We start from the raw sequence: 26,718 nt of genomic DNA, 5'->3' as shown, positions 1-26,718 counted from the left end.
GCTGTAGGATGCGACTAAGAAAATGTCAGGAAAGACCGACTAGAACAGCTGAACTTTATTTGGGGTTAATCAGAGGCACTTTTAAATGATGGCGGGTGTGTACTGACTCCTATTTAATATGACTTTGAATGTGATTGCTTAATTCTGAACACAGCGACATCCCCATTTATAAGAGGGTGTGCACACTTATGCAACCGCATTATTTTAGTTTTTTATGTTTACTCCCCCCCCCCCCCTCCTCTCCTTAAAAGATTTCAGTTTGTCTTTCAATTGACTTGTACAGTTTGTAGGTCACATTAAAGGTGGAAAAAGTTCTGAAATTATTTATCTTTGTCTCATTTTTTTACATCACAGAAACCTGACATTTTATCAGGGGCGTGTAGACTTTTTATATCCACTGTATGTACAAAAAAAAAAGCAGACCACAGAAAATAAGTCTTAATTTGGCCCCTTTGGTGTACCTCCTCAGACCCCGGCTAATCCTCCTCTTCACCTAGCTGCATTGAGGGTATCCCTGGACCAGGGGGCCCAAGAGCTGTCAATTAGGCAGTCCGGGATGAGAACTAGTTTGGTATTACACCTGGCCGCCCTCTCCCCTTATCTGGCCCAGGGGGTGAAGGATTTCATATACTGTCCTGTTCTGTTAGCTTGATGGGTCAAAGCTGCTTTCAGGCCGTTGGGCTAGCTTTTTCCCTGCGTACAGGTTGTCCTTCGTTGGGGACGGTGAGACAATGGAGGCCCTTCTGTCCAGCAACCAGCCGGTAGGTAGGCTCCCCTCTCTGGGGCCCCCTCCCAGGCTTCACACTCCAGTCTCCCTGTCACTCCATCTTCCACCCGACTTCCCACCTGCTCCCTAGGCTCTGTCATATTTGCGGGTTGCCCTGGTCACCATGACCAGCCTCCTGCCAGTGGATCGGCCAAAGTCCCCCAAACATGCAGATCTGGACTTCCTCCCCTCCTCTGCCCCTGTTCCAGAAAGTTCTTCAGTTTCTGGAAAGGTGAGAGGACTCCAGGAGCCCTGACCTGTAGAACCTCCTAACCTGTCCTGAGGTGAACTCCTGTCTCACTCCCAGGCTGACTCATCTCAGGCTGCTACTCAGCCTCTATCTACAAAAGAGAACAACAAACCTACCTGGCTAAGCCTAGAGGGCATTACATCCACCTTCCGAAATCTGTACTGAAAACTGTACTTTTTTTTTTTCGTTTTGCAACAGATAACAAAGCACTTTAATACCGACTGCTAATACCTAGTGCAGGGATCATGAGACTGGCCTTTATTCTGCCTTTACCACATCGATGTCTATATTGGTGGATGAGAACAATGTATCACTGTTGTACTAAACACCTTATTACTACCTTTCTGGCCCCTCCCACTTGTGTGCTTATTGGGCAGTTCTTACTGTATAAATAATATAGTGATGTCCTTGCCACCACAGGTCTCAGTCAGTGCAGCACACGGCAGCCTCAGGATAGAAGCCGTTCATAGAAGGAAATCATTATCACAAAATCAAGAGAAAATGATTTTAGAGGAAGTGTGATGGGTTCCTTTAAAGGGAAACAGAGTGGAGAGGTGAAGTCTCTAAAGTAGATTCAGTTCTGAAGTGCCACAAGGAAAATGAAATGGCTATTAAAATGTCTTGATGGGCGGGTGCCAGTCTGGGGGAGTGGGCGTTCCTAGGCAGGTGGTGGACTGCCCTAGATAATGGGGCAGCACAGTGGCTAAGTGGTTAGCACTTCCCCCTGGCAGTACTCGGGTCATCAGTTCAAATCCAAACCACGGCACCACCTGCCTGAAGTTTGCATGTTCTCCCTGTGCCTGCCTGGGTTTCTTCCAGGTACTCCGGTTTCCTCCCACACTCCACACTGATGTCAGTCGACAGCAGGCTTCACCCCCCTGTCAGCTGAAAATGGGTCACAGGAGTGCAGAATGAACTGCACTCCTGTGATCCACAGATGTAACCTCCTTTAAGGCAGTCTGTTCATTTTAAATGTGCTTCCAAAGCACCAAAATGGCACATTGAACTGGATATGTCTACAAATGGAAGACCTGACCTCCATGGTAAAGAACACCAAGGCAAAATTTAGACCAGACTTGATGGCCTGGCTATACTTTCACACCACAGACCCCTATTTATAGGTGATGATGCCAACACCACCTTCTCAATCCTGAGGGTCATAGCAAGGTGATTACGCTCTGCAAAGGCCCAGAGCTCAACCAGAGGAAGCCACCCATCTGAATGCCTTAATTTTCATTTCCAACTTCAGAGAGCACAGACGCTCTTCCAGCTCCCCAATAGGGTCCCCTACCACCATCAATACCTTCCCAGCACCTCCTTCTTTCCTTTTTTTTTTTTTTTTTTTTTTTTTTTTTTCCTTCACCATCCCCCATAAACCCTTCTCTCTTTTGCCCAGGACTAACATTGGCTGATAGCAAACCAAAAGGGATGATTTGGGATGCATATTAGAACCTAACACTCATTATGGTCTGCCTTCCACCCAACACCCTCCAATAGAGTTCAACTATAATACCAGGTTGAGTTATGTTTGTGTATCTATGTGAGCAGGGCTTGGGCGCCCTAGTGGGGACACGAAGAACTGAATTCGCTGATTGCCTATACATAAAGCAGGAGTTTGCGGCCATGCAGAATCAGCATTAAAGCATAACTCCTGACCTAGAAGTGAGCCGCAGAAAGCACTGCTAACCCTCTTCTAAGCCATGGCTGAACACTAAGCACTCCAGACACCAAAACAGTTAAGAGACCACTACTTCCCAAGTCCGCAGCATTTAGGAACCTGTACCGGCATCCACCAACCCAGCAATTCATGTCACCTTACTCCCAATGACATGTCCATCTGTTGGATACAAGATATGCACCTCACTCTGTAGCTACATGCTTGCTTTCTCTCTCAGGGGCCCCTCTGCATCTCTCCCGTGACTCCCAGGCTAGGTCCCTGGGAACTCTGTGTCACGGGTCTGGTCCTAGTATATGCTAGAAGACCAGCACAACACCCCTTCACTCCTAGAGTAACCGTCACCCTACGCCATGTCACCCATTTCTTGGCTGGCTGGTTGCCTTAACCCTTTGAGGACCGTAAGATTTTGGAACGCCAAAAGAATCCATTTTTTTGTTTTTAAAGTTCGTACGCTTCAGTTGCTGTAGCTAAGCCATTTCATGAAATAATTGGCAAAAAGCTCGATCCATTTGTTGTTTGTTGATAAGAACTAATATTTGGACTCAAACCAAAAAAAAAAAAAAAAAGAGTTTTAAGTTCTTAATCAGATGATACACGCAATTAAAAACATGGGACAAATACGTCCCTTGGTCCTCAAAGGGTTAAGCAATGATACATGTACAGCTGCCCCTAGCAATGGCAATCTAGACCACAAACTACAGGCTGGACTAAAATGCATCATATCTCCTCAAACTTCCAGTCACCTAGTTATAAGCCCTGTTCGTTAGATTCACCATGCAATGCACCACTTAGGCTGGGTACACACAGGCCGAAATACTGGCCCGGAAAGGGTTGGTTTGCCAGGAACAAGCTGACTTTCGGCCTGTGTGTACAGCTGCCCATCTGACAGAAGTCGTTCTAGTGACTGGCTTCTGTCAAGCAAGCATTCTGGATATTATGTGTATGTGTATAACCACCTTCACCTCAAAATTCCTCAAAAATTCACACTTTCTCCCCAGAAAGTAATACAATGTTATAACCTTTTTGTGTTGAAATTACATAAACATATTAATATTCAAATCCCATAATAATGAAAACTCAAAGGAAAACAAAAACAAAAAAATCAGTAAAAAGTGTCCCAATAAAAATTGTCCCGAAAAACAATAATAATGTCCAAAAATATGTCCCAATGTTCAAACTTTATCCTCCAGTAGGAAAAATTCCATTGCATCCCGTGGTACCTCAAAAAAAACAAAATTAAATAATCTAGTGCGTTACCTTTATAAATGATATATATTCACTCCGTGCACAAACAACAAAAACTGTGCAAAAACTGTATATATATATATATATATCTCCTGTGCACATATGAATTAACTGTGACCACTCTGTGAACACTGCAACACTGTGTATCCACCGACACCAATAGTATTAAATACTATTACCCTCTGTATCAATATACCAGCAGGGATCTTCTAATTCTCTCCAAAGAAATTATTCCAAGGTCCTCAAAAGACAAGAAGGGTCTCAAGGCTCATATTCAAGGTATAGGTAAAAGATTTTAATATCCACTTACATTAAAATTTCATATATCCAGCTCCCCACATGGTTCCTATGCAAGTTCTTGTCAGGGCAGGGCTGTGGAACGGACAGGTAGGCCTAGTGGCAGGGTAACGCACTGGCTGACGACAACCACCACCAACAGACTGAAGTCCCTCAGGGCGCGGAGTCTAAGTCCCAGGCTGCCCTTCACCAGGGCCCCTGATGGTGGGGATGGACTTGACGCAACCAGGGACCAGGTCGCGGCCCCCGAGAAACCCCAGCTGCGGTAATGGCCGCCGCCAATGGCGTGTAGTTGGTGAGAATGACAATAGCGTAGTCAGACAAGCCGGGTCAATAACAACGGGACAAAACAGTACCGAACAGTAGACAGAGAATCACAGGTCACGGGCCGGGTTCAGCAACGGAAGGTCAGATCAAAGGGAAACGCAGAGAATGGTCTTAGTCACAAGCCGAGTCAGAATACCAGAAGAGTCACGAGCGTATAGCCAGTGCGTTACCCTGCCACTAGGCCTACCTGTCCGTTCCACAGCCCTGCCCTGACATTACACAAGTGCCTAGAGCATGTGCAGATCCCAGGCTTATATGTACTCAGCCACACCCCTCTGGGGGATGGACCTCAGAGACCTGAAGGCATAAAAGATTCCCATCATGCTCAGCAGAAATCCAAGATGGATGCTAGCACATGGAGTAACATAACCTCTGGGAAAAGGTAGGACCTTGACAGTTCTACCAAACAAATGCGGTAAGCCATGTGTTGATAACCCACAAAATGGCCGCGGCGACACTTCCGGTCTGCGTGCGTGCGTCACGACGTCACACCCTTAACGCACTTCGTCACTTCCGCGTTTCGTCACTTCCTGATCCCTTCAGACGAAGTCCGGAAGTGACGAAACGCGTTAAGGGTGTGACGTCGTGACGCACGCACGCAGACCGGAAGTGTCGCCGCGGCCATTTTGTGGGTTATCAACACATGGCTTACCGCATTTGTTTGGTAGAACTTGCATAGGAACCATGTGGGGAGCTGGATATATGAAATTTTAATGTAAGTGGATATTAAAATCTTTTACCTATACCTTGAATATGAGCCTTGAGACCCTTCTTGTCTTTTGAGGACCTTGGAATAATTTCTTTGGAGAGAATTAGAAGATCCCTGCTGGTATATTGATACAGAGGGTAATAGTATTTAATACTATTGGTGTCGGTGGATACACAGTGTTGCAGTGTTCACAGAGTGGTCACAGTTAATTCATATGTGCACAGGAGATATATATATATATATATATATATATATATATATATATATATATATATATACAGTTTTTGCACAGTTTTTGTTGTTTGTGTTTGTGCACGGAGTGAATATATATCATTTATAAAGGTAACGCACTAGATTATTTAATTTTGTTTTTTTTGAGGTACCACGGGATGCAATGGAATTTTTCCTACTGGAGGATAAAGTTTGAACATTGGGACATATTTTTGGACATTATTATTGTTTTTCGGGACAATTTTTATTGGGACACTTTTTACTGGTTTTACAAAGCATTCTGGATAACCAGCAGCCAACCGGGCGGACGATCAGCACTCTCAGCCAATGGCTGCAAGCGTTGATCACTGTGTCCTGGTCGGGGGAAGGGGTGCCCCTGTCAGAACTCAGAACACAATAGCTCAGAGGTGGAGATTGGCGAAATCACAGGTTTTATCATTCAGCCCGCTGCGGTGAACGAAAAAAGACCCTTAATGTATGTACCCAGCATTAGAGAAACATCAGACCGGGCATTTAAAGGAACACAAATTGTCTTTACTGAAGAAATGCAAATATACAGGAAGAGTTCTTTTAAAGCAACTTCTCCCATAATCCTGTACAGAGGTGCTCTAGTGCCCATAGGGTAATAATACCTGAGTAACAGCAACAGTCCTTAACCACTTGCCTACCGGGCACTTATACCCCCCTTCCTGCCCAGGCCAATTCTCAGCTTTCAGCGCTGCCGCACTTTGACAATTGTGCGGTCATGCAACATTGTACCCATATGAAATTTTTATCATTTTTTTTTTCTCACAAATAGAGCTTTCTTTTGGTGGTATTTAATCACTGCTGGGCACTTTACTTACTAAGCAAAAAAATTGCAAAAAATTTTGAAAAAAAAAAAGTTTTTTTGTTTCTATTATAACATTTTTCAAACAGGTAATTTTTCTCCTTCACTGATGTGCGTTGATGAGGCAGCACTGATGGGCACTAATAGGCGGCACTGACAGGCAGCACTAATGAGGTGTCAAGGATAGGCGGCACTGATGGGCACTGATAGGCGGCACTGATATGCGGCACTAATTGGTGGCACTGATAGGCGACACTGATAATGGGTACTGATAGACAGCACTGATAGCACTGACTGACATCACTGCTGGGCACTGACTGGCGGCACTGCTGGGCACTGACTGGCGGCACTGCTGGGCACTGACTGGCGGCACTGCTGGGCACTGACTGGCGGCACTGCTGGGCACTGACTGGCACAACCGCTGGGCACTGGCTGGTGGCACTGATGGGCAGCACTGCTGGGCTGCACTGATGGGCACTGCTGGGCTGCACTGGTGGGTGGCAATAGTGAGCACAGGTGGGTGGGCAAAGGTGGGTGGCACTTCTGGGCACAGATAGGTGGCACTTCTGGGCACAGGTAGTGACACTGCTGGGTGGCACAGGTGGGTGCACTGCTGGGCACAGGTGGGCGGAACTTGTGTGTGGCACTGCTGGGCACCGATCATCAGGGCACTGATGATCAGTGCCCTGATGATCGGTGCCGATCCCCGCTCTGACAACTGCCGGTTTTCGGCAGTACTTTCCTCACGATCTGACAGCGTGAGGAAAGTGCAGCCGAGAACCGGCATTTGCGTTTTCCTGGTGATCAGCGCGTCATTGGACACCGCTGATCACGTGGTAAAAGGCCGCTGTGATTGGCCTTTTACCACGACACATGATCAGCTGTGTCCGTAGGACACAGCAATCACGGAGACCACCGGGTGCGCGCCCCAGGAGAGCGCGTTCTGGGAGGACATCATATGACGTCCAACCAGAACTGGCCGGCCGCAGTGCAGCCGTCATTCGGCTATCTGTGGTCGGCAATTAGTTAAAGTAGTCCATTAAAGGCAAGAGTCCATTTTTGGCATAAAATCCACAGGCAGTAACAATGAGTCTGTAGAGTCCATGATTGGCAATAATTCACAAAGACAATAAGTCTATAATAGGTACCTAAGAGTCCATAACAGTCCTTAGGCTCCCAGCTCCTCAGGGAACCCCAACTGGACCCCCACATGGGGGCATAGTCCAGCAAAGTAACAGCCTACATTTTGTCAGTTTCCAGCAGTTCTCTTGGGGCACTGAAAAGCCTCTTTTTATGTGGGTCTTTAGAAAATTGGCCGGGAAATCTAGCCAATCATTGCCTCAGACCCTCCACATGTCTGCAATGTAACAGATTCAGGTAAAATCAGCAGACTTGACCCAGATAACTGCAGAACATGGGTCAGCATAGAACATTAACCATTCTGTAGGCACCTGCCTACATCTATGCAATATTCTAATGAACTTGAATACATGAAACCTCTGCAGGTCTATACACAATGTTACTCTTTTATTTGTGAAAATAAATAAGGAATTAAAATCAAACTGGATCTGTCCAATCGTGGTGGCAAGGCACAGGCTGATCACATCTCTGCACGGTTGCCTTGTGTTTGAAGATGTTCAACGACCTATCTTTGTATGTTCCCTTTTAGGTGGTCCTCACATGAACACCAGGTTGGAGAACTGGCCCGTTCTCTAGGGTTCACCCACATCTCTCTCTCCTCGGAGGTGATGCCAATGATCCGCATGGTGCCCAGGGGCTACACTGCCTGTGCCGATGCGTATTTGACCCCTTGTATACAGAGATATCTAGATGGGTTCAGCAGGGGCTTTAAGAACCAACTTAAGGTGAGGCACGAGATGGACTCTGGACTAAAGAATCACCATTGTTTTCGTTTAGAAACGTGTGCTCCCTGGGTTGGAACATCTACCTCTGTAGATTCTAGAGCACAAATCCTAAAATATCAAGAGACTGAAAAAATTACCTAGAAGCACTATGCAAATCCTGCTGAATCTGGCTACCGCAGTTTACATGCAACTCAAATTAAGATAAAGATTTTCACAAAGATCCTTCTACCTGCAGGATTTACAAGTCCTCTTCATGCGTTCGGATGGAGGCCTGACTCCCATGTACAGCTTCAACGGTTCCCGTGCCATCCTCTCTGGACCAGCAGGGGGCGTGGTAGGATACGCCATCACTACTTATCGTCCTGACAATCCCCAGCCTGTCATTGGCTTCGATATGGGAGGTGAGATGGTTGATAAGAGGCCCAGCAGGTGTATAGTACATTGTACAATCAGTCCTATACGTCTGCAGGAGTTCTGTGATATGAGATGCTGGGGGGAAGGGGGATGGGCATTTATTTATTTTTTTTACTTTGTTACCATTAATTATATTGTAAAGCGCTGAGCAAACTGTTGGCGCTATATAAATCCTGTATAATAATAATAATTAATTTGTGACATCTTGGCCTAGGAAGCAGCCACATTGTTCTAAAAAAAAAAAAAAAAAAAAAAAAAAATGGTGAAGAGACAGAATCTCTGTTGGCGTGTTATTGCTGTCTGATTTTTCCTCATTCCCTGTCACGGGGGATTTTAACAAGTACAAAAAAAATCCAGAGATTCTTATCTCGACCCACACGATTTAAAGTATTTGAATATTTTGTAGTTTTAATTCCAGTCAGCTGGCTGAGCCAAAAGTTCCTTTAATAACATTTTCTTCGTGGGGGGTGTCTCCAGCAGCCCTCCCTCCTGATGGGACTGTCTGCTGGTGTGAAGTTTGAATACCTGTGTGTCTCTTGTTACTAAATGTAGATTGCCCCGGCCTGTGTCATTATGCAGGGAGGGGGGATTGTCCCCTGAGTGTATATATCTTTCATCTGTGTTCAAATAAACTAGTCTACCTCCTGGTTTACTTCAAATCGGTGTCATCTGGATCATTTTCCCCATTATCCTTCCTTTATTCTGATATGATCAGCCCATTGTTTACGAACCTCAATAGCTCAAGTAGAGATTTACACACACAAGCTAATGAATCAGAGCGATGATACTGTCCCCTCCATCATGCCTGTTCACATGGCTCTGGACAAAGCTTCCATCAGACTGGGAGAGACTGAAGGTATCACTGTGGTGTTCTCTGTACTAAATGCTTCTTTGTAAAACAAATGTAAAAACAAACATCATATAGAAAGAGAGAAAAAAAAGGTGGTGGGGTGACGGGACTATGTATTCTACTCACTGCTCTCCTTTTCTCTCCCTACGTTCCTCTGCATTGCAGGCACCTCTACGGACGTCAGTCGCTATGCAGGGGAGTATGAACACGTGTTCGAGGCCACCACAGCCGGAATCCGTATCCAGGCCCCACAGCTCGATATAAACACGGTGGCTGCAGGGGGAGGCTCCATGCTTTTCTTCAGGTGAGAAACTTCTACATTTTGTTCAGGAATCAAAGATGGCTTTCCACTTTTATCAGAATAAACCTGACTCAACCACAATCTGTAGATTACTGTTGGTGCACTTCAAGTTCTGAGACCACATTGTCACTAACCAAAAGAAAATGGGCTACACACCTAACTGGCTAACCTCAAACGAATTTTATTATGCCCCAAAAACAGTAATGGAACATCGGAGGAATGACAAACAACCCTACTGTGACGGGAGTCGCTTTGGGTGGGGCCCATGGAACCCAGCTCACTTTGGAGCTGGGACAGAGGTAGGAAACCTCAACAACCCAATGACATAGGATGAATGGGAAAGAGTTTTCCCACCAAACCTGGAAGTACGTAGAAGTGTCAGACATTGTACTCTGCTCCCAGCGGCTAAATGGAGTGCATGGGAGCAAGGGAGGCAGGAGAGGATGACCTTTTAGGTGAACCCTCCTAGGCAAGCATGTGCTCACTACGGCCCCTTTCACTGTGCCCTGGCACTGTGGGACAGCCAAAACAGGGGGCTGAGGCAGCTGTCCAACCAGGCAATGGCCACTTGATCCCTGTGACGGGAGTCACTTTGGGTGAGGGGCCCATGGAACACAGCCCACTTTGGAGAGGTGGGAAGACCCCTGTCTCAGCTCCCCATATCCCTCTTATGTGTAAGTCACCCTGTGCCTGTTAGGGGTACAGGGTTATCTGTCCTAATATTGTGTAGACATGTCTAGGAGATAGGTGGGGTGGGGGGTTGTGGATTGTTTGCTGTTGTGTGGTTGCATCCAATTGTTCTATTGTGTGTCTTGCTTGGGACCAAACTATTATGGGATGTATGTGTTTGTGTGTATTAGCTTAGTGGGTGGGTGTCTCCAGCAGCCCTCCCTCCTGATAAGACTGTTTGCTGGTGTGAAGTTTGAATACCTATGTGTCTCTTGTTACTAAATGTAGATAGCCCCGCCCTGTGTCATTATACAGGGAGGAGGGACTGTCCCCTGAGTGTAAATATCTTGTATCTGTGTTGAAATAAACAGTCTACCGTCTGGCTTACTTCAAATCTGGTGTCGTCTGGATCTTGGGGTAGCAATAGCCAGAGGCAGTGGTCTCATGTTCCACAGCCTGAGAAGCAGCTTCTTGATGGAGATACCCAGTCGTGGGTGTCTGGGGTCCGTTACACCTACATACCAGAGGCCACCCAAGCAAGTCCTGAAGGAAAGCTTCCCAATTCTGTGTATGCTGCCCTCAAAATACTCCTAGTTTACCTAGAGTACCTTCTGCTTTTTTCAGTAGTGTACCAAGGTGTGCATCTGAAGATCATCATGATATCTTCTAACAGCTCTGCTGAAGATTTCATTATTCTAAAGTTAGTCCAAACTTGATTCAATATGCATTATGCTTGACTTTCTGTTGACTAGTAAGCCCTTTTATAGCAGGGACAGACTTCTGAGGGCTATGTGACGGGAGTCACTTTGGGTGGGGGGCCCATGGAACCCAGCTCACTTATGTGTAAGTTGCCCTGTGCCTGTTAGGGGTACAGGGTGATCTGTCCTAATATTGGGGTGGGGGGTTGTTGATTGTTTAATGTCATGTGGCTGCATCCCATTGTTCTATTGTGTGTCTTGCTTGGGAGCAAACTATTATGGGATGTATGTGTTTATGTGTATAAGCTTAGTGGGGGGGGGGGTGTCTCCAGCAGCCCTCCCTCCTGATGGGACTGTCTGCTGGAGTGAAATTTGAATACCTGTGTGTCTTTTGTTACTAAATGTAGATTGCCCCGCCCTGTGTCATTATGCAGGGAGGGGGGATTGCCCCCTGAGTATATATATCTTGTATCTGTGTTCAAATAAATTAGGCTACCTCCTGGTTTACTTCAAGACTGGTGTCGTCTAGTCTTGTATGGTCGGCTGCGGTGCCTGTTGTCTGTGTTCGGATGGGGAAGCGGTATTCTAACGGAAGTACCCAAGTGCAGTCTGGGTCCGTTCCGTTACAGGCTACAAAAGGTGTACCATGGTGCCATGGTGCTGCATTGACTGGTGGGCATGGTGAAAGGTGGGTGTTCCTCAAGGACATGGTCTATTGTTTCCTTTGTGGGTCTCCGCATTCAGTCACATGACATCATGGATGAGAACGCAAAGATTTACTGTGATTCCAGTAAATCTTTATTGCACACATCAGGTGACCATAAGAAAAATCGAACCTGTTTCAGTAGCTCAATACTCCCCGTTCATCAGGGCTTAGATGCTGACCAGAAATGGGGAGAATACTGGACAACTGGTTGTAACATAAAAATGATAAAATGGTGCTTGTTATCATTGGCAATCAGGCTGACAAATCCGGAACCCCTCCCCAAGGATACCTTGACTGACTTCTAAAATTTGGATTTAGACTCTTATCCCTATTATTTTGGGCCGAGAGCTCAACCAACACATCTAGCGCTGAACATATCTCATACACACAAAGGAAGTTGAAGATGGACGATTGATGTGATCACTGGTCTGACTGAGTAGCAGGTAGCCCACCATCACTGACTACAGGTCCAACTCTGATCGATGTCTGAATGGTGAAATATCCCCACTGAGGACTAGACATGTGTGTGGCGCAACCGTTCCACCTGGGCTTCCTCGTGCAGAGCGATGCGTCTCAGCCAATGGTCCCCTTGTCCTGCAAGTCTTCCAGTGCTCTGCCAAGGCAGGTATTAGAGCTCAAAACCAATCCTTCCCCGATATCCCAAACCACGAGTCGGAACTTTGTGTAGGGTAAAAATGAATCCATCTTTATTAAACACAGCTCAGTATATACAGCTTCACCCCCACCAGACAGCCTGGCCCCGGTTTTTTCCCCACCCACAACAAAACCCTACAACCCAAAAATACAGTATGAACTCTATAGAAGTGTAGAATGTCTGTCTACATAACAGCTGCTAAACATATACAGCTTTACCAAGGGGAGAAAACTGAAACCGAAAGGGCAAAATGTTATCACAAAGGGACGGTTCGTCACAATGTGCACGCCATGAATTTTTGTTTTGTTTAATTTCGGATGAAGAATTTTTTGTTATGTTGAACCAATTCATTTTTGGCATTTGTTTTGTATATTCGGAAGGATAGTTGGTGGTAAGGAGCAGGCGGCCGCCGCATCCTTGACACCCATGACTCATCTACTGTTAGCCAGATTCCCAGCTGACAGCAGAGTGCAAACAAAACAAGTGCCAGCATTAAAACAAAAAAAACAGCTTGGGGGTCCCCCATAATCCTTACCAGGTCCTTTGTGTCTGTTATGGATTTTGAGGGGAACCCAACATGAGTTTTCTTTTTAAAAATGGCGTGTGGTCCCCCCAAAATCCATATCAGACTCTCATCCGAGCATGTAGCCTAGCATGCCAGGAACAATACCAGGCAACATACCCTCAACATGAGGGTGGCGGGGTTTGGGGTAAGATGGGGACTAAACCTCCCCCCAAAGCAAGGGCCTCTTCCCCCCCCCCCAACCCTGGCCCAGTGGTTGTGGAGCTGGGGGGGTGACTTATCAGAATTTGGAAGCCCCCTTTAAGAAGGGGGGCCCCCAGATCCTGCCCCCTATGTGAATGACTATGGAGTACATAGTACCCCTATTCATTCACCCCCCCACAAAATAACAGAAGTAAATAGTCCGTTTTTGACATGTCCTTTATTAAAAATAAATAAATGTACATGTCCCCCGATGTATGCATGCAAAAAGCAACAAAAAAACACACCGTCATTGTCAATCGGAGATTTGGATACATTTGAATCTCCGAATAACAAAAGTTTCCTCCGAATTTCTATTCATGGTGAAATTAATTGCACATGTCTACTGAGGACCACCAGCCCAACAGGTGGCAAATGCCCCTCAGCCCAGTCCCCCTTTGACACCGGGTGCCACTCCTGTCGGCTAAGAACAGAAAATGGAGGCTATAATTCGCACAGGCTCACCAAAATTGGACAATAGAAGATTGGAAAAACGTTGCCTGGTTTGATGAGTCTGGATTTCAGCTGCAACATTCAGATGGGAGGGTCAGAATTTGGTGTAAACGACATGAAAGCATGGATCCATCCTGCCTTGTATCAACGGTTCAGGCTGGTGGTGGTGGTGGTGTCATGGTGTGGTGGATCCATCCTGCCTTGTATCAACGGTTCAGGCTGGTGGTGGTGGTGGTGTCATGGTGTGGTGGATCCATCCTGCCTTGTATCACCAGTTCAGGCTGGTGGTGGTGGTGTCATGGTGTGGTGGATCCGTCCTGCCTTGTGTCAATGGTTCAGGCTGGTGGTGGTGGTGTCATGGTGTGGTGGATCCATCCTGCCTTGTATCAGTGGTTCAGGCTGGTGGTGGTGGTGTCATGGTGTGGTAGATCCATCCTGCCTTGTATCACCGGTTCAGACTGGTGGTGGTGGTGTCATGGTGTGGTGGATCCATCCTGCCTTGTATCACCGGTTCAGGCTGGTGGTGGTGGTGTCATGGTGTGATGGATCCATCCTGCCTTGTGTCAACGGTTCAGGCTGGTGGTGGTGATGTCATGGTGTGGTCTATCCATCCTGCCTTGTATCAATGGTTGAAGCTGCTGGTGGTGTCATGATGTGGTGGATCCATCCTGCCTTGTATCAACGGTTCATGGATGTGCAGCCGACAAATCTATATGGCAATGCACCATGTCACAAAGCTCAAATCATCTCAAACTGGTTTCTTGAACATGACAATGAGGTCACTGCACTCCAATGTCCTCCACAGTCACCAGATCTCCATCCAATAGAGTACCTTTGGGATGTGGTGGGATGGGAGATCCGCATCATGGATGTGCAGCCAACAAATATGCAGCAACTTTGTGATGCCATCATGTCAATATGGACCAAAAACTCTGAGTAATGTTTCCAACACCTTGTTGAATCCAGGCCACCAAGAATGAAGGCAGTTCTGAAGGCAAAAGGGAGTCCAACCCGGGACTAGCTAGATGGACCTAATAAAGTGGCCGGTATATTCAGAATATTTTTGTGTGTACATGTTGAAATTACAGAATGTGTGTAAAATTGTAAGTCACATCTTGAATTTCAGGTAAATAAAATGTTTGTTTCCCCAATATACATAATCTTCATGTAAAACCTGTCAATGTGGAGATGGTCAATGTAGACATCCTTGGTGCTCAAGATTTGTCTTCCATACTTCCAGTCTTCGATGGAGAACAAGTACAGAGAAGAGAAATAATGACTTAAGCGTTCATTAAAGCCAGGGACAGTGAGAATGTATTTCCTGAATTGGCCTCCTACTCATTTTTCCTCTTAAGAGGCGTACTATCAGCGAATGATACCCTGAGGGTTTAGGAGGATCATGGAGGGGTGTACCTGCAAGAATGGGATGATAGGTTTTTTTTTTATTTATTTTTTTTCTTTTGTGACATAAAACTGATAATTTTTTAAATCTTCTTTTCAGGTCAGGATTGTTTGTAGTTGGCCCAGAGTCTGCTGGAGCCCATCCAGGTCCTGCGTGCTACAGGAAAGGTAATGTCTCCTAAAGTAGAGGTGAAGACAAGGCTGCAGAAACAAGGAGGGTGTACTACAGGAACATATCATCAGAATGAGTCTCCTCACACCAGAGTTCTCAGAGAGACCCTCATACCTTATAACCCCTCTATCACCAGAGCCCTCAGAGCCCCTCTCACATCCGTGTGCTTTGAGCCCTTTCCCATCAGTGCCCCCTTACACAAGATTCCTCAGAACCCCCCTCATATCAGTGTGCTTTGAGCCCCCCACCTTTCCCACCAGTGTCCTCAGTGCCCCACTTAAACACGATTCCTCAGAGACTCCCTCATACCTGATTACTCAGAGCCCCCTCACACCCAAGTCCTCAGAGACCCCATAACATCAATGTGCTCAGAGTCCCTCTGTAGGCAAGTGCCTACAACTTGGGCTGTTATTAGATAGAGATTCTGACCTGCCCAGGTGGGGAAAGGTTAACACTGGGTCTACCAGTTTCCCTGGATTTTCTGGGCCTGCCCTCCACTCTGTGGTACATATAAATACGGGGAAGGGTCTGTCCGAGGGGGACCGCATGGGAACAAGGTAATGGTCTAGGCCAAAGGATGTAACTAGGAGCCCACCAGAAACGGACTCTGCCAGTAATAGACTTCCAACTGTTGAGGTATGCCTTGGCAGCCAAGTGAAGTTACGTCTTATTGACTGGTTTGAACTGTACAGTTGCAGCCATTCAGTAAACTTTCTTGGACTGTTTAACAATTTGCCTACTGGGCACTTTTACCCCCTCTGCCCCCAGGCCAACTTTCAGCTTTCAGCTCCGTCAAACTTTGAATGACAATTGCACGGTCATGCAACACTGTATCCATATTAAAGGAAGTATAATTTTTTTCACACTAAGCTTTCTTTTAGAGGTATTTAATCACCACTGGGTGCTTTTTTTTTTTTTTGCTAAGCCAATTAAAAAAAGATCGAAGATTTAAAAAAATATATATAATATATATATATATATATATATATATAATTTTTTCAGTTTCTATTATAAATTTTGCAAACAGGTAATTTTTGTACTTCATTGATGTATATTGATGAGACTGCACTGATGAGGACTGATAGGCAGCACTAATGGGCATTGATGAGGTGGCACTGATGAGGATGCGCTGGTGGCTATTGATGAGGTTGCACTGATATGCGGCACTGAACGGCACTAGTAGGCAGTCCTGTAGAGCACTGAAAGGTGGCACTGACTGGCAGTACTGATGAGCACTGATTGGAAGCACTGATGGACCCTGGTTAGCATCGATAGGTAGCACTGATGAGACTACACTGGTGGGCATTGATGAGGTTGCACGGATGTGCGACACTGGTGGGCACTGATGGGTGGCACTGAAGGGCACTAATAGGCAGCACTGTAGGGCACTGATTGGCAGCACTGATGGACCCTGGTTAGCATTGATAGGCGGCACTGATGGGCACTGTCGGGGCTGCCCTGATCTTCAGTGTAGATGTCTCCTTTCACACTGTAACAGTGTGAGGAAAGTACTGCTGCTAACTGGCAAGTGTGTTTACATGGTGATCAGCTGTAATTGGCCCTTTACCGTGACATGCCATCAGCTTTATCCAAAGGACACCGCGATCGCAGAACGTCGGGTGCGCACCACAGCGAGCATGGGGGGAGGGGGGGCTGTTCTGTAAGGACATTATATGAAACCCTCCCAGAACTGGACAACCGCGCTGTAGCCTTCTTTCAGCTAAAGTGGGCTGCAAGTGGTTGAAAGCCTGATCTAAAGCTACTGCATGGAGGTGCATGGAGGAACGTGGAGGTGCATGGAGGAACGTGGAGGTGCATGGAGGAACGTGGAGGTGCGTGGAGGTGCATGGAGAAGCGTGGAGACACATGGCGTATTGAAGAACAGGGCCTGTAAAACACACTCTGGGTAGGAGAGGAAGGCTACCACAAGGGGTTAACTCGGCAGAGGAGTGTAGTTGCCACAGGTAACCACAATCTGGTGAGAATGTGATAGCCATTTAGCAGTAGTACCTAATGCAGTTGACAGGATCTCCGGTAGCGAGGGGGTCAGTGTTCTGGCTCCCTCCCTAGCGGTCAGTTCCCCCCCGAAGTAATCGGGACCTAACCTGCGGTATGGAGAACCCAGGTACCTCACCGAATGGTATGTGAGAGTTCATGATGTGCATGCATGAAGTCCACGCTAGTGCATTCCCGTTCTGTCACTGGGGGTGAGGTGGCAGAGATATGTTGGACTGGTGGAGAGGCCATGGGCTCAGCGGGGTCCTTCCTAGAAGGTGTAGACTCTACATTCCACAACTGCACAGCGTACGGCCCATCTCTAAGTTGGGGTTCCGGCATAATGTTGACTTTGACATGTACGTACACCAAAAAAGGTATCCCCACGTGCAGGGTGAAGTGGTCACACCTCCCAACAGAATTTTTGGGGTGCAATCGCACTTCCAAGCACCCTCTGGCATTGCCCCTGCTTGGTGCCCTCTTCAAGTGGTGTGCAGGGCATGGCGCCATACGTGCTATACTCTAGATTCACCACTGGCAGCTAGGGCAGGTTAGAAGCCGCATGTCATTTGCCGGGACCAGTCTGCCTTTGTTCCTACAGCAGGAGCGCCCCCTGAAGGGTGATAACACCACTGCTGTACAAGAAGGAATTTAGTGAGTGTTGTCACCCTAGAACAGGAAGTTTACAAAGCATTTCCTGGTGATGCCACTGCTTACTGTAATGTTGCTGTAGACTGCGGGAGCGTAGATAGATCATCTTCACATCTTTTCTGTCACTGAGCAGTCCTCATTGATGCAGCGAGAGTCAGTGCCATTCAATACACTGTGAGTGCAGGGTTCCATAACGATGGCCCCTCAGGGGCGGGTCCATGACCTCCTGCACTCACAAGGAATGTTTTTAGTCTTTTGGATTGGGTGTCTCAACCAGTAACACTGAGGACATCCAGTGGCAGAAAAAAATTGTTGCAGGTGACCACACTGAAGAGGAATTGAATTTTGACTCCTGTAGAACATTTAGTCATATTGTAAACACTAATTATTTGGATCCCAGGGGGCCCCCTTACCGTGACGGATGCCAACCTCTGCCTGGGCCGCTTACTGCCCGACTACTTTCCTCGCATCTTCGGCCCCTCGGAGGACCAACCCCTCTCCAAAGAAGACACAACCCAGAAGTTCCAGCAACTGACTACTGAGATTAACCAGTTTCAGCACAGCCGCCCTGGGGGAGGAGCCTCTCTCAGCATAGAGGAAGTGGCCATGGGCTTCATCAGGGTGGCCAACGAGGCCATGTGTCGGCCAATCAGATCGCTTACTCAGGTACATCACCTTTAGTGACTTATGGCCTTTCCACATTTAGGTTAAAAATGTATAACCTGATCAAACCTTAACTTGTTTACCTCTTAATGTGTATCACTCGTCCTCCAGAGGATTCCTCCCCCCCCCTCCTGAGGATTCCCCCCCTCCCCCTTCAGAGGATTCTCCCCACCCCCCTCGCCCTCCTGAGGATTCCCCCCCCCTCCCCTTCCTGACCAGGACATTTGTTTGAGATACGACGCTGCATTACTTTAACTGACAATTGCGCGGTCATGCAACGCTGCACCCACATGAAATTTACATCCCTTTTTTCCCCACAAAAAAAGCTTTCTTTCAGTGGGATTTGATCACCTGTGTTTTTTATTGTTTGCGCTATAAACCAAAAAAGACCGATAATTTTGATAAACAAAAAACAATATTTTTTTACTTTTTGCTATTAATCCTATCCAATGAAAACATTTTAAAAATCTAATTTCGTCATAAATTTTGGCCAAAATGTATTCTGCTCCATGTCTTTGCTAAAAATAAAAAATCCCGATACGTGTAAATTAATTGGTTTACGTGAAGGTTATAGCGTTTACAAATGGCGGGATAGATAATGGGAGTTTTTTTTTTTTTTTTTTTTTTTTTTTTATACTAGTAATGGTGGCGATCAGCGACTTATAGTGGGACTGTGGCGGACATTCTGACACTGGGGGGGGGAGGACTGACTTGGAGTCACTGACATCCCCAGTGACACCAATACAGTGATCAGTGCTAATAAAAAGCCCCGATACTGTACTAATGGCACTGGGCAGGAAGGGGACAAAGCAGCATGTCCTTGCTGGCAGGTGAGAGAACTGTGTTGTCTACATACAGACCTCTCCTCTGTCACCTTTCCCCAACAATCGCCAGGTATCAGCTGGGACTCTCTGGACCCAGTGATTGACATCCCTAGCGGCCAATAGCAGCACTGGTAGGGTACTGCGCATGCCCCCTACCCAGAAATGCAAAAAAATATATATGTGTGTGCGTGTATGTATGTATATATGTGTGTGTGTGTATGTGTGTATATACAGTTGCAAGAAAAAGTATGTGAACCCCTTGGGATTCCGTGGAGTTTTGCATGAATTGGGCATAAAATGTGCTCTGAACGTTATCTAAGTCACAACAATAGAAGAACACAGTCTGCTGAACATAATACTACACAAACATTAGATGTTGCCATGGTTTCATTGCACATAACATGTAAACATTCACAGTACAGGGAGGAAAAAGTATGTGAACCTTTGGACTTAATAACTGGTTGACCCTCCTTTGGCAGCAATAACCTCAACCAAACGTTTCCTGTAGTTGCAGATCAGACCTGCACAACGATCTGGAGTCATTTTGGACCACTCCTCTTCACAAAACTGCCTCCCCCCCCCCCCCCCAAACGTCAAACCATCACCAGCCGTAACCTCCGCAACCTGAACCCGACCCCTCTCCACTCTGCAGCTGACCGTCTGTACGACAGTATCCTTGCCCTGACCTGGCCACTACTGCGTATAACGACTCGCTGTCAGCTCCCTTAGACTCCTTAGCACCCCTAAGCACACGTAGTATTAGACCCCGACCGCTTCAACCCTGGCAGAATGACCACACTAAAAATCTTAAACGTCGCAGTCGTGCGCTGAAATGATTATGGCGCAAAACCAGATCCCCCTCGAGCGTTCTCCCTCTACAAATCCGCCTTCCTCACCTACACCTCCTCCCTCCACGCCGCCAAACAAGCCTACTTCGTAACCCTCATTAACACCCTCTCCACCTGTCCTCGCCGGCTCTTCTCCACTTTCAACTCCCTACTCTCTTCCCCCCCCCACCTCCACCCAACACCTCACTTACCGCCTACGAGATTGCCAATCACTTCCAAAACAAGATCGACGCAATCCGTAAGGACATCGCCAATACTCAACCTACCTCCCTACCTAGCTTCCCTCCCACTATAACCCCGGCAACTCTCCCCTCCTCTGACCTCGCAACCGCCCTACCCCCCACCACACCTAACATCCCGCACACTATAACCTCCCCAACACTCCGCTCCTTCAGCCTTGCTACCACTGAGGAGGTCACTAAGGTCTTCTCAGAAGCCCGCTTCACCAAATGCCCCCTTGACCCTGTCCCCACACAACTCCTCCGGTCACCCTCCTCCTCCATCCTAGGAAGTTCATACTGAAATGCCTCTTCACCAGGGGTGGACTAACCATTTGGAAACTCAGGCACTGCCCGAGGGCCCAGGGTCAGTAGGGGGCCCCATGAGATGCCCCTGGTACCTTTTTCATAGGCTTTTTTGAGTTCGGGCAAATTTGCCCCCATTGCTTGGGGGCCCCATGAGCTTTCAGTCCACCCCTGCGCTCCCTCACCCACATCTTCAATCTCTCCCTCTCTACTGGCGCATTCCCCTCCCCCCTAAAGCACTCGCACATCACCCCTATTCTCAAAAAACCCTCCCTGGACCCCACCGACCTGAACAACCTTAGACCCATCTCCCTGCTGCCATTTACTTCCAAGCTCCTTGAGCGCTTAGTCTACAATCGCCTAAGCGCCCACCTCACTGACAACAACCACCTCAATCCACTACAGTCCGGCTTCCGTCCCCTACACTCCACCGAAACCGCCTTACTCAAAATCACTAATGACCTGCTAACCGCCAAAGCTAATGGCCACTACTCAGTCCTCTTACTCCTCGACCTCTCCGCAGCCTTCGACACAGTTGACCACAACCTCCTCCTTAAAAAAAACTACACTCCCTCGGCATCAAAGACTCCGCTCTCTCCTGGCTCTCCTCCCTATCTATCCCAACTCTCCTTCAGCGTTACCTATAATGCTACCACCTCCCACTCTCTCCCCCTCTCTGTTGGGGTCCCCCAAGGCTCTGTCCTCGGGCCCCTTCTCTTCTCCATCTACACCTCCTCCCTCGGCAAACTGATACACTCCCATGGCTTCAACTACCACCTCTATGCCGATGACACGCAAATTTAACTCTCCACCCCTTGCCTCACCCCTTTAGTCTCCGCCCGTTTCACTCACCTACTGAACGACATATCAGACTGGATGTCGCTCCATTTCCTCAAATTGAACCTTTCCAAAACTGAGCTCCTGATTTTCCCCCCAGCCCGTGCCCCCACCCTCTCCATCATGACCAACAACGCCACCATCAGTCCCACCCCACAAGCCAAAGTCCTAGGTGTCACTCTAGACTCAGACCTGTCCTTCCAACCCCATGTCCAATCGTTGGCAAACTCATGCAGGCTCCACCTCCACAACATCTCCAAAATACGTTCCTTCCTAACCCCAGACACTACTAAACTACTCGTTCACTCCCTTATTATCTCACGTCTGGACTACTGCAACTCCCTCCTCACCGGCCTCCCTCATCACAGACTATCCCCGCTTCAGTCTATCCTGAACTCAGCGGCCAGACTCATCCACCTTACCAACCGCTCCGCTTCTGTCACCCCCCTCTGTCATTCCCTCCACTGGCCTCCACTCAGTGTCCTCCACCCCTCTCTGCCAATCCCTCCACTGGCCTCCACTCGGTGTCCTCCACCCCCCTCTGCCAATCCCTCCACTGACCTCCACTTAGTGTCCTCCACCCCTCTGCCAATCCCTCCACTGGCATCCACTCAGTGTCCTCCACCCCTCTCTACCAATCCCTCCACTGGCCTCCATTCAGTGTCCTCCACCTCCCTCTGTCATTCCCTCCACTGGCCTCCACTCAGTGTCCTCCACCCCCCTCTGCCAATCCCTCCACTGACCTCCACTTAGTGTCCTCCACCCCTCTGCCAATCCCTCCACTGGCCTCCACTCAGTGTCCTCCACCCCTCTCTACCAATCCCTCCACTGGCCTCCATTCAGTGTCCTCCACCCCCCTCTGTCATTCCCTCCACTGGCTTCCGATTGCCCAACGTATTAAATTCAAACTACTAACTCTGACATACAAAGCCATTCATAACTCCGCCCCAAACTACCTCACCGACCTGATACCCAAATACCACCCAACCCGTAATCTTCGCTCCTCACAAGACCTCCTACTTTCAAGCTCCCTGGTCTCCACCTCCCTTTCTCTTGGCAATGCCCCATAGATTCTCAACGGGGTTCAGGTCAGGCGAGTTTGCTGGCCAATCAAGCACAGTAATCCCACGGTCTTTCCCATGATTGTGATTCCTACTGAACCAGACTGAGAGACCATTTAAAGGCTCAGGAACCCTTTGCAGGTGTTATGGCTGAATGAGCTGATTAGAGTGGGACACTTTGAGCCGAGATTATTCCACCTTTTCACTATATTCTCATTTTCTGAGATTGTGGATTTGGGGTTTTCATGAGCTGTAAGCCATAATCATCACAATGATGACAAATCACGGCTTGAACTATCTTGCTTTGCATGGAATGAGTCTCATATATTAGTTTCACCTTTTAAGTTGCTGCACTGGAATCAATGAATGAATGCACCAGATTCTCATTTTTCGAGTTTCACGTGTATATGTATTATGTGTGTGTGTGTGTGTATTATGTGTGTGTGTGTATGTATGTATGTATGTATATGTGTGTATATATATATATATATATATATATATATATATATATATATATATTATTGAAATATATTGCATATGGCCAAAATTGTAGCATTTCAAATATATTTTTCTTCCTTCTGGGTAGTCAGGTTAATCCGTGTGTGTGATTTTTGCGCAGCCCTGCCGCCCTGTAGTAGTATTTCTGCTATAAGGTGGGCAGGAAAGTGGTTAAAAAAAAAGTGTGAAAGGATAAGAACCTTCATCCAAAGTTATACTGGTGCCTGAGCCTCTTCTAGGAAGGTTCACCATATTTTTTGGTCACCATTGTCAATAGTCACTGAAAGTCATGGAAATCCAATATTTTGGGCTAATTAAAAAAATGTACCACAATACATAGGAAATCTTTTAATGGCGGACACCTGTTCTGGTGACAACTTTCTAAGAGGGATTTTCCTCACTGGAGGTGGAGGGACACAAGAAGCCTGATGGGGATTTTACCTATTCTCAAAAAAAAAGTTTTGGCTTTAGATCTACTTTTACTTTAATTTCTTCTAATTTTTTTTGTCAATTTAAAAATAAAAATAAACAATTTTTGTATTTGCACAGGCAAAAGGCCATGACACTTCTCGCCATGTTTTAGCGTGTTTTGGCGGTGCAGGAGGTCAGCATGCTTGCGCCATCGCCCGATCACTGGGAATGAAAACAGTCTTTATTCACAAGTAAGTTTGACTGCAAAAAAATCAGGAAGGAATTTTTTCCCCTGCAGGAGCCAATCGGATCGTGCTTTGCTGGTTTTTTTTGCCTTCCTCTGGATCAACTGTGGGTGGAGGATTATAATTATTTTTTTTTTTTAATAGTTGAACTGGATGGACTTTTGTCTTTTTCAATCAGACTATGTAAAAAAAAAAAAAAAAATCTAATTTCGACCAGTTTGAACAGCCAGGAACCAGGCAAATGTGTTTGTGGGGGGGTGCAGCGTGGTGCTGGCAATAAATACACAGTCCAGTTGTAGCAATATTTGAAACTTGTCTTATGCAGACCATACGCGGGTCGAATTCCGAACAAATTTTCTTTAGAAAATCAAAAATTTTGTGTGTTTTGTAATCCGATTGGTGCTACCATTGATTTCGAAATTCAACCAACCAAGCTGTTAATTTTACCTCGTGTTGCTACAGAAAAGAAGAGTTTTCTTTTCTTTCCAGGTCACGGCTCATTTATTTTAAAATTCTATTTCTCGCAGGATTCTACCACCATTGATTAGAAATGTGTTTGTTATTCAAAAAATTTCCAACATGCCCGATCACTTAAATTCGATGGTCGCTCGAAAAAAATCAGCCATTGCTGTGGTCCACTAATGGTGCGAAAATCGAACAAAAATTCTCCGAAAAAAATGTTTAAAAGAAGTATGTTGAAATTCGACCCACGTATGGCCAGCTTTAGGCATGTTGGAAATTATATTTCTCGCAGGATTCTACCATCATTGATTAGAAATTTGTTTGTTATTCAAAAAATCAGCGCCAGCTCATCAGTGCTGCCCATCAGTGCTGCCCATCAGTGCCCATCAGTGCTGCCTCATCAACGCACATCAGTGAAGGAGAAAAATTACCTGTTTGCAAAATTTTATAATAGAGAACTTTGTTTTTCCAATTTTTTTGCTCTTTTTTTCTTTATAGCGCAAAAAATAAACCCCCAGCAGCGAGTAAATACCACCAAAATAAAGCTCTATGCGTATGAAAAAATGATAAAAATGTCATATGGGTACAATGTTGCATGACCGCGCAATTGTCATTCAAAGTGCGACAGCGCTGAAAATTGGCCTGGGCAGGAAGGGGGTAGAAGTGCCCTGTAGGCAGGAAGGGGGTAGAAGTGCCCTGTAGGCAGGAAGGGGGTAGAAGTGCCCGGTAGGCAAAAAGGGGGTAGAAGTGCCCTGTAGGCAGGAAGGGGGTAGAAGTGCCCTGTAGGCAGGAAGGGGGTAGAAGTGCCCTGTAGGCAGGAAGGGGGTAGAAGTGCCCTGTAGGCAGGAAGGGGGTAGAAGTGCCCTGTAGGCAGGAAGGGGGTAGAAGTGCCCTGTAGGCAGGAAGGGGGTAGAAGTGCCCTGTAGGCAGGAAGGGGGTAGAAGTGCCCGGTAGGCAGGAAGGGGGTAGAAGTGCCCTGTAGGCAGGAAGGGGGTAGAAGTGCCCTGTAGGCAGGAAGGGGGTAGAAGTGCCCGGTAGGCAGGAAGGGGGTAGAAGTGTCCGGTAGGCAGGAAGGGGGTAGGAGTGTCCGGTAGGCAGGAAGGGTTGGGGAGTGCGCGGTAGGCAGGAAGGGTTGGGGAGTGCGCGGTAGGCAAGGGGTTAAACAGTATTGCTATCTAAAAAAAAAAAAAAAAAAAAAAAAGATACTGGCATCATCCCGGTATAACCACTTTAACCTGGCGAGGTATAAATACACGCTGTATTCCTCTATCCTCCGGGGTGCGGCTGACCCTTCTTCCTATGGCAAGGTGTGGGGACATCACAGAGCCTGCAGTGGTTACAAAATTAGAATGTATTAACCACTTCCCGTCCGGCCGCTGTATATAAATGGCCAGACGGTGGCAGTGCAGGGGTGGGTTGCCATTCATAAACTGTGCTCGCCATTTTGGATTGTGTGCGCTTCCTGGGAGCGCGTGGCACCACGATCCGGTGCCCGCTGTGTCCTCCAGACACAGAGAAACACCGATCGCTGTACAGGACCTCTGTGTGAGGTCCCAATCATGTGATCACTGATTGGCCAATCAGTGATCACATGAAGAGTAGTAAGGAAGATGTCACTTCTGACATCATTGCTTACTACGTGTAAAATCTGTGAATGATCACAGAGATCACATGGTACAGGGCTATTCAACAGCCTTGTACCATGTGACCAGCTGTGACCAATCGCAGCTCTCACAGTATTTCTCAATGGCTGCAGGAATGCAGCCAGAGAGGAGGAGAAATCCATTGCTTTTAAAGCCTTTATGGGTGTAAAAGCAATCCGTGTAAAAAAAAAAATCTTCATTCCCCCCCCCCCACAAGTAGTACAGTGTCACCATGGTGACACTGTACTGCTAGGGTGATAGTATGTAAAAAAAAATATATATATAATAATATAAATAAAATAAAAATGTGAAAACAAAATTTGAAAAATTATAATTTTTGGTTATATACTAATTTGGGTTATTTTTTTTTTTTTTTTACTAAAAAGATAACTGAATAAATTTTGGCCAAGATTTATGATGAAATATTATTTATTTGCAAAAATTTATAAGAAAAACACTTTTTTCAAAATTTTTGGACTTTTCCATTTACATAGCAAAAAAAATAAAAATCCCAGCAGTGAATAAATACCACCAAAATAAAGCTTTATCTGTCTCAATAAAATGCTAAAAAATTCATATGGGTACAGTGTTGCATGACCGCGCAATTGTCATTCAAAGTGTGACAGCACTGAAAGCTGAGAATTGCCCTGGACTGGAAGGGGGGGAAAGTGTCCGGACAGGAAGGGGGGAAAGTGTCCGGACTGGAAGGGGGGGGGGGAAAGTGTTCGGACGGGAAGGGGGGGGGAAAGTGTCCGGACTGGAAGGGGGAGAAAAGTG

The 26,718-nt window shown here is 46.7% G+C and overlaps 1 protein-coding gene across 1 annotated transcript in view; it reads left to right on the top strand.

The window, feature by feature from the left end:
- Positions 1 to 26,718, top strand: part of OPLAH (5-oxoprolinase, ATP-hydrolysing) — an 88,484-nt gene that overhangs the window by 20,763 nt on the left and 41,003 nt on the right. Inside the window, exons 6-11 of the mRNA XM_089665612.1 lie at positions 8,002 to 8,197; positions 8,433 to 8,598; positions 9,627 to 9,765; positions 15,208 to 15,275; positions 18,326 to 18,591; positions 23,730 to 23,842. Coding sequence (XP_089521738.1) covers positions 8,002 to 8,197; positions 8,433 to 8,598; positions 9,627 to 9,765; positions 15,208 to 15,275; positions 18,326 to 18,591; positions 23,730 to 23,842 — 948 coding nt within the window. The remainder of the gene's footprint in view (positions 1 to 8,001; positions 8,198 to 8,432; positions 8,599 to 9,626; positions 9,766 to 15,207; positions 15,276 to 18,325; positions 18,592 to 23,729; positions 23,843 to 26,718) is intronic.

Source organism: Staurois parvus, unplaced genomic scaffold (assembly GCF_062004578.1).
Source record: "Staurois parvus isolate SC_StPar_1 unplaced genomic scaffold, SC_StPar_1.0 ptg002263l, whole genome shotgun sequence".
Classification (NCBI taxonomy): domain Eukaryota; kingdom Metazoa; phylum Chordata; class Amphibia; order Anura; family Ranidae; genus Staurois; species Staurois parvus.
This window is presented reverse-complemented; position numbering and strand designations above follow the sequence as displayed.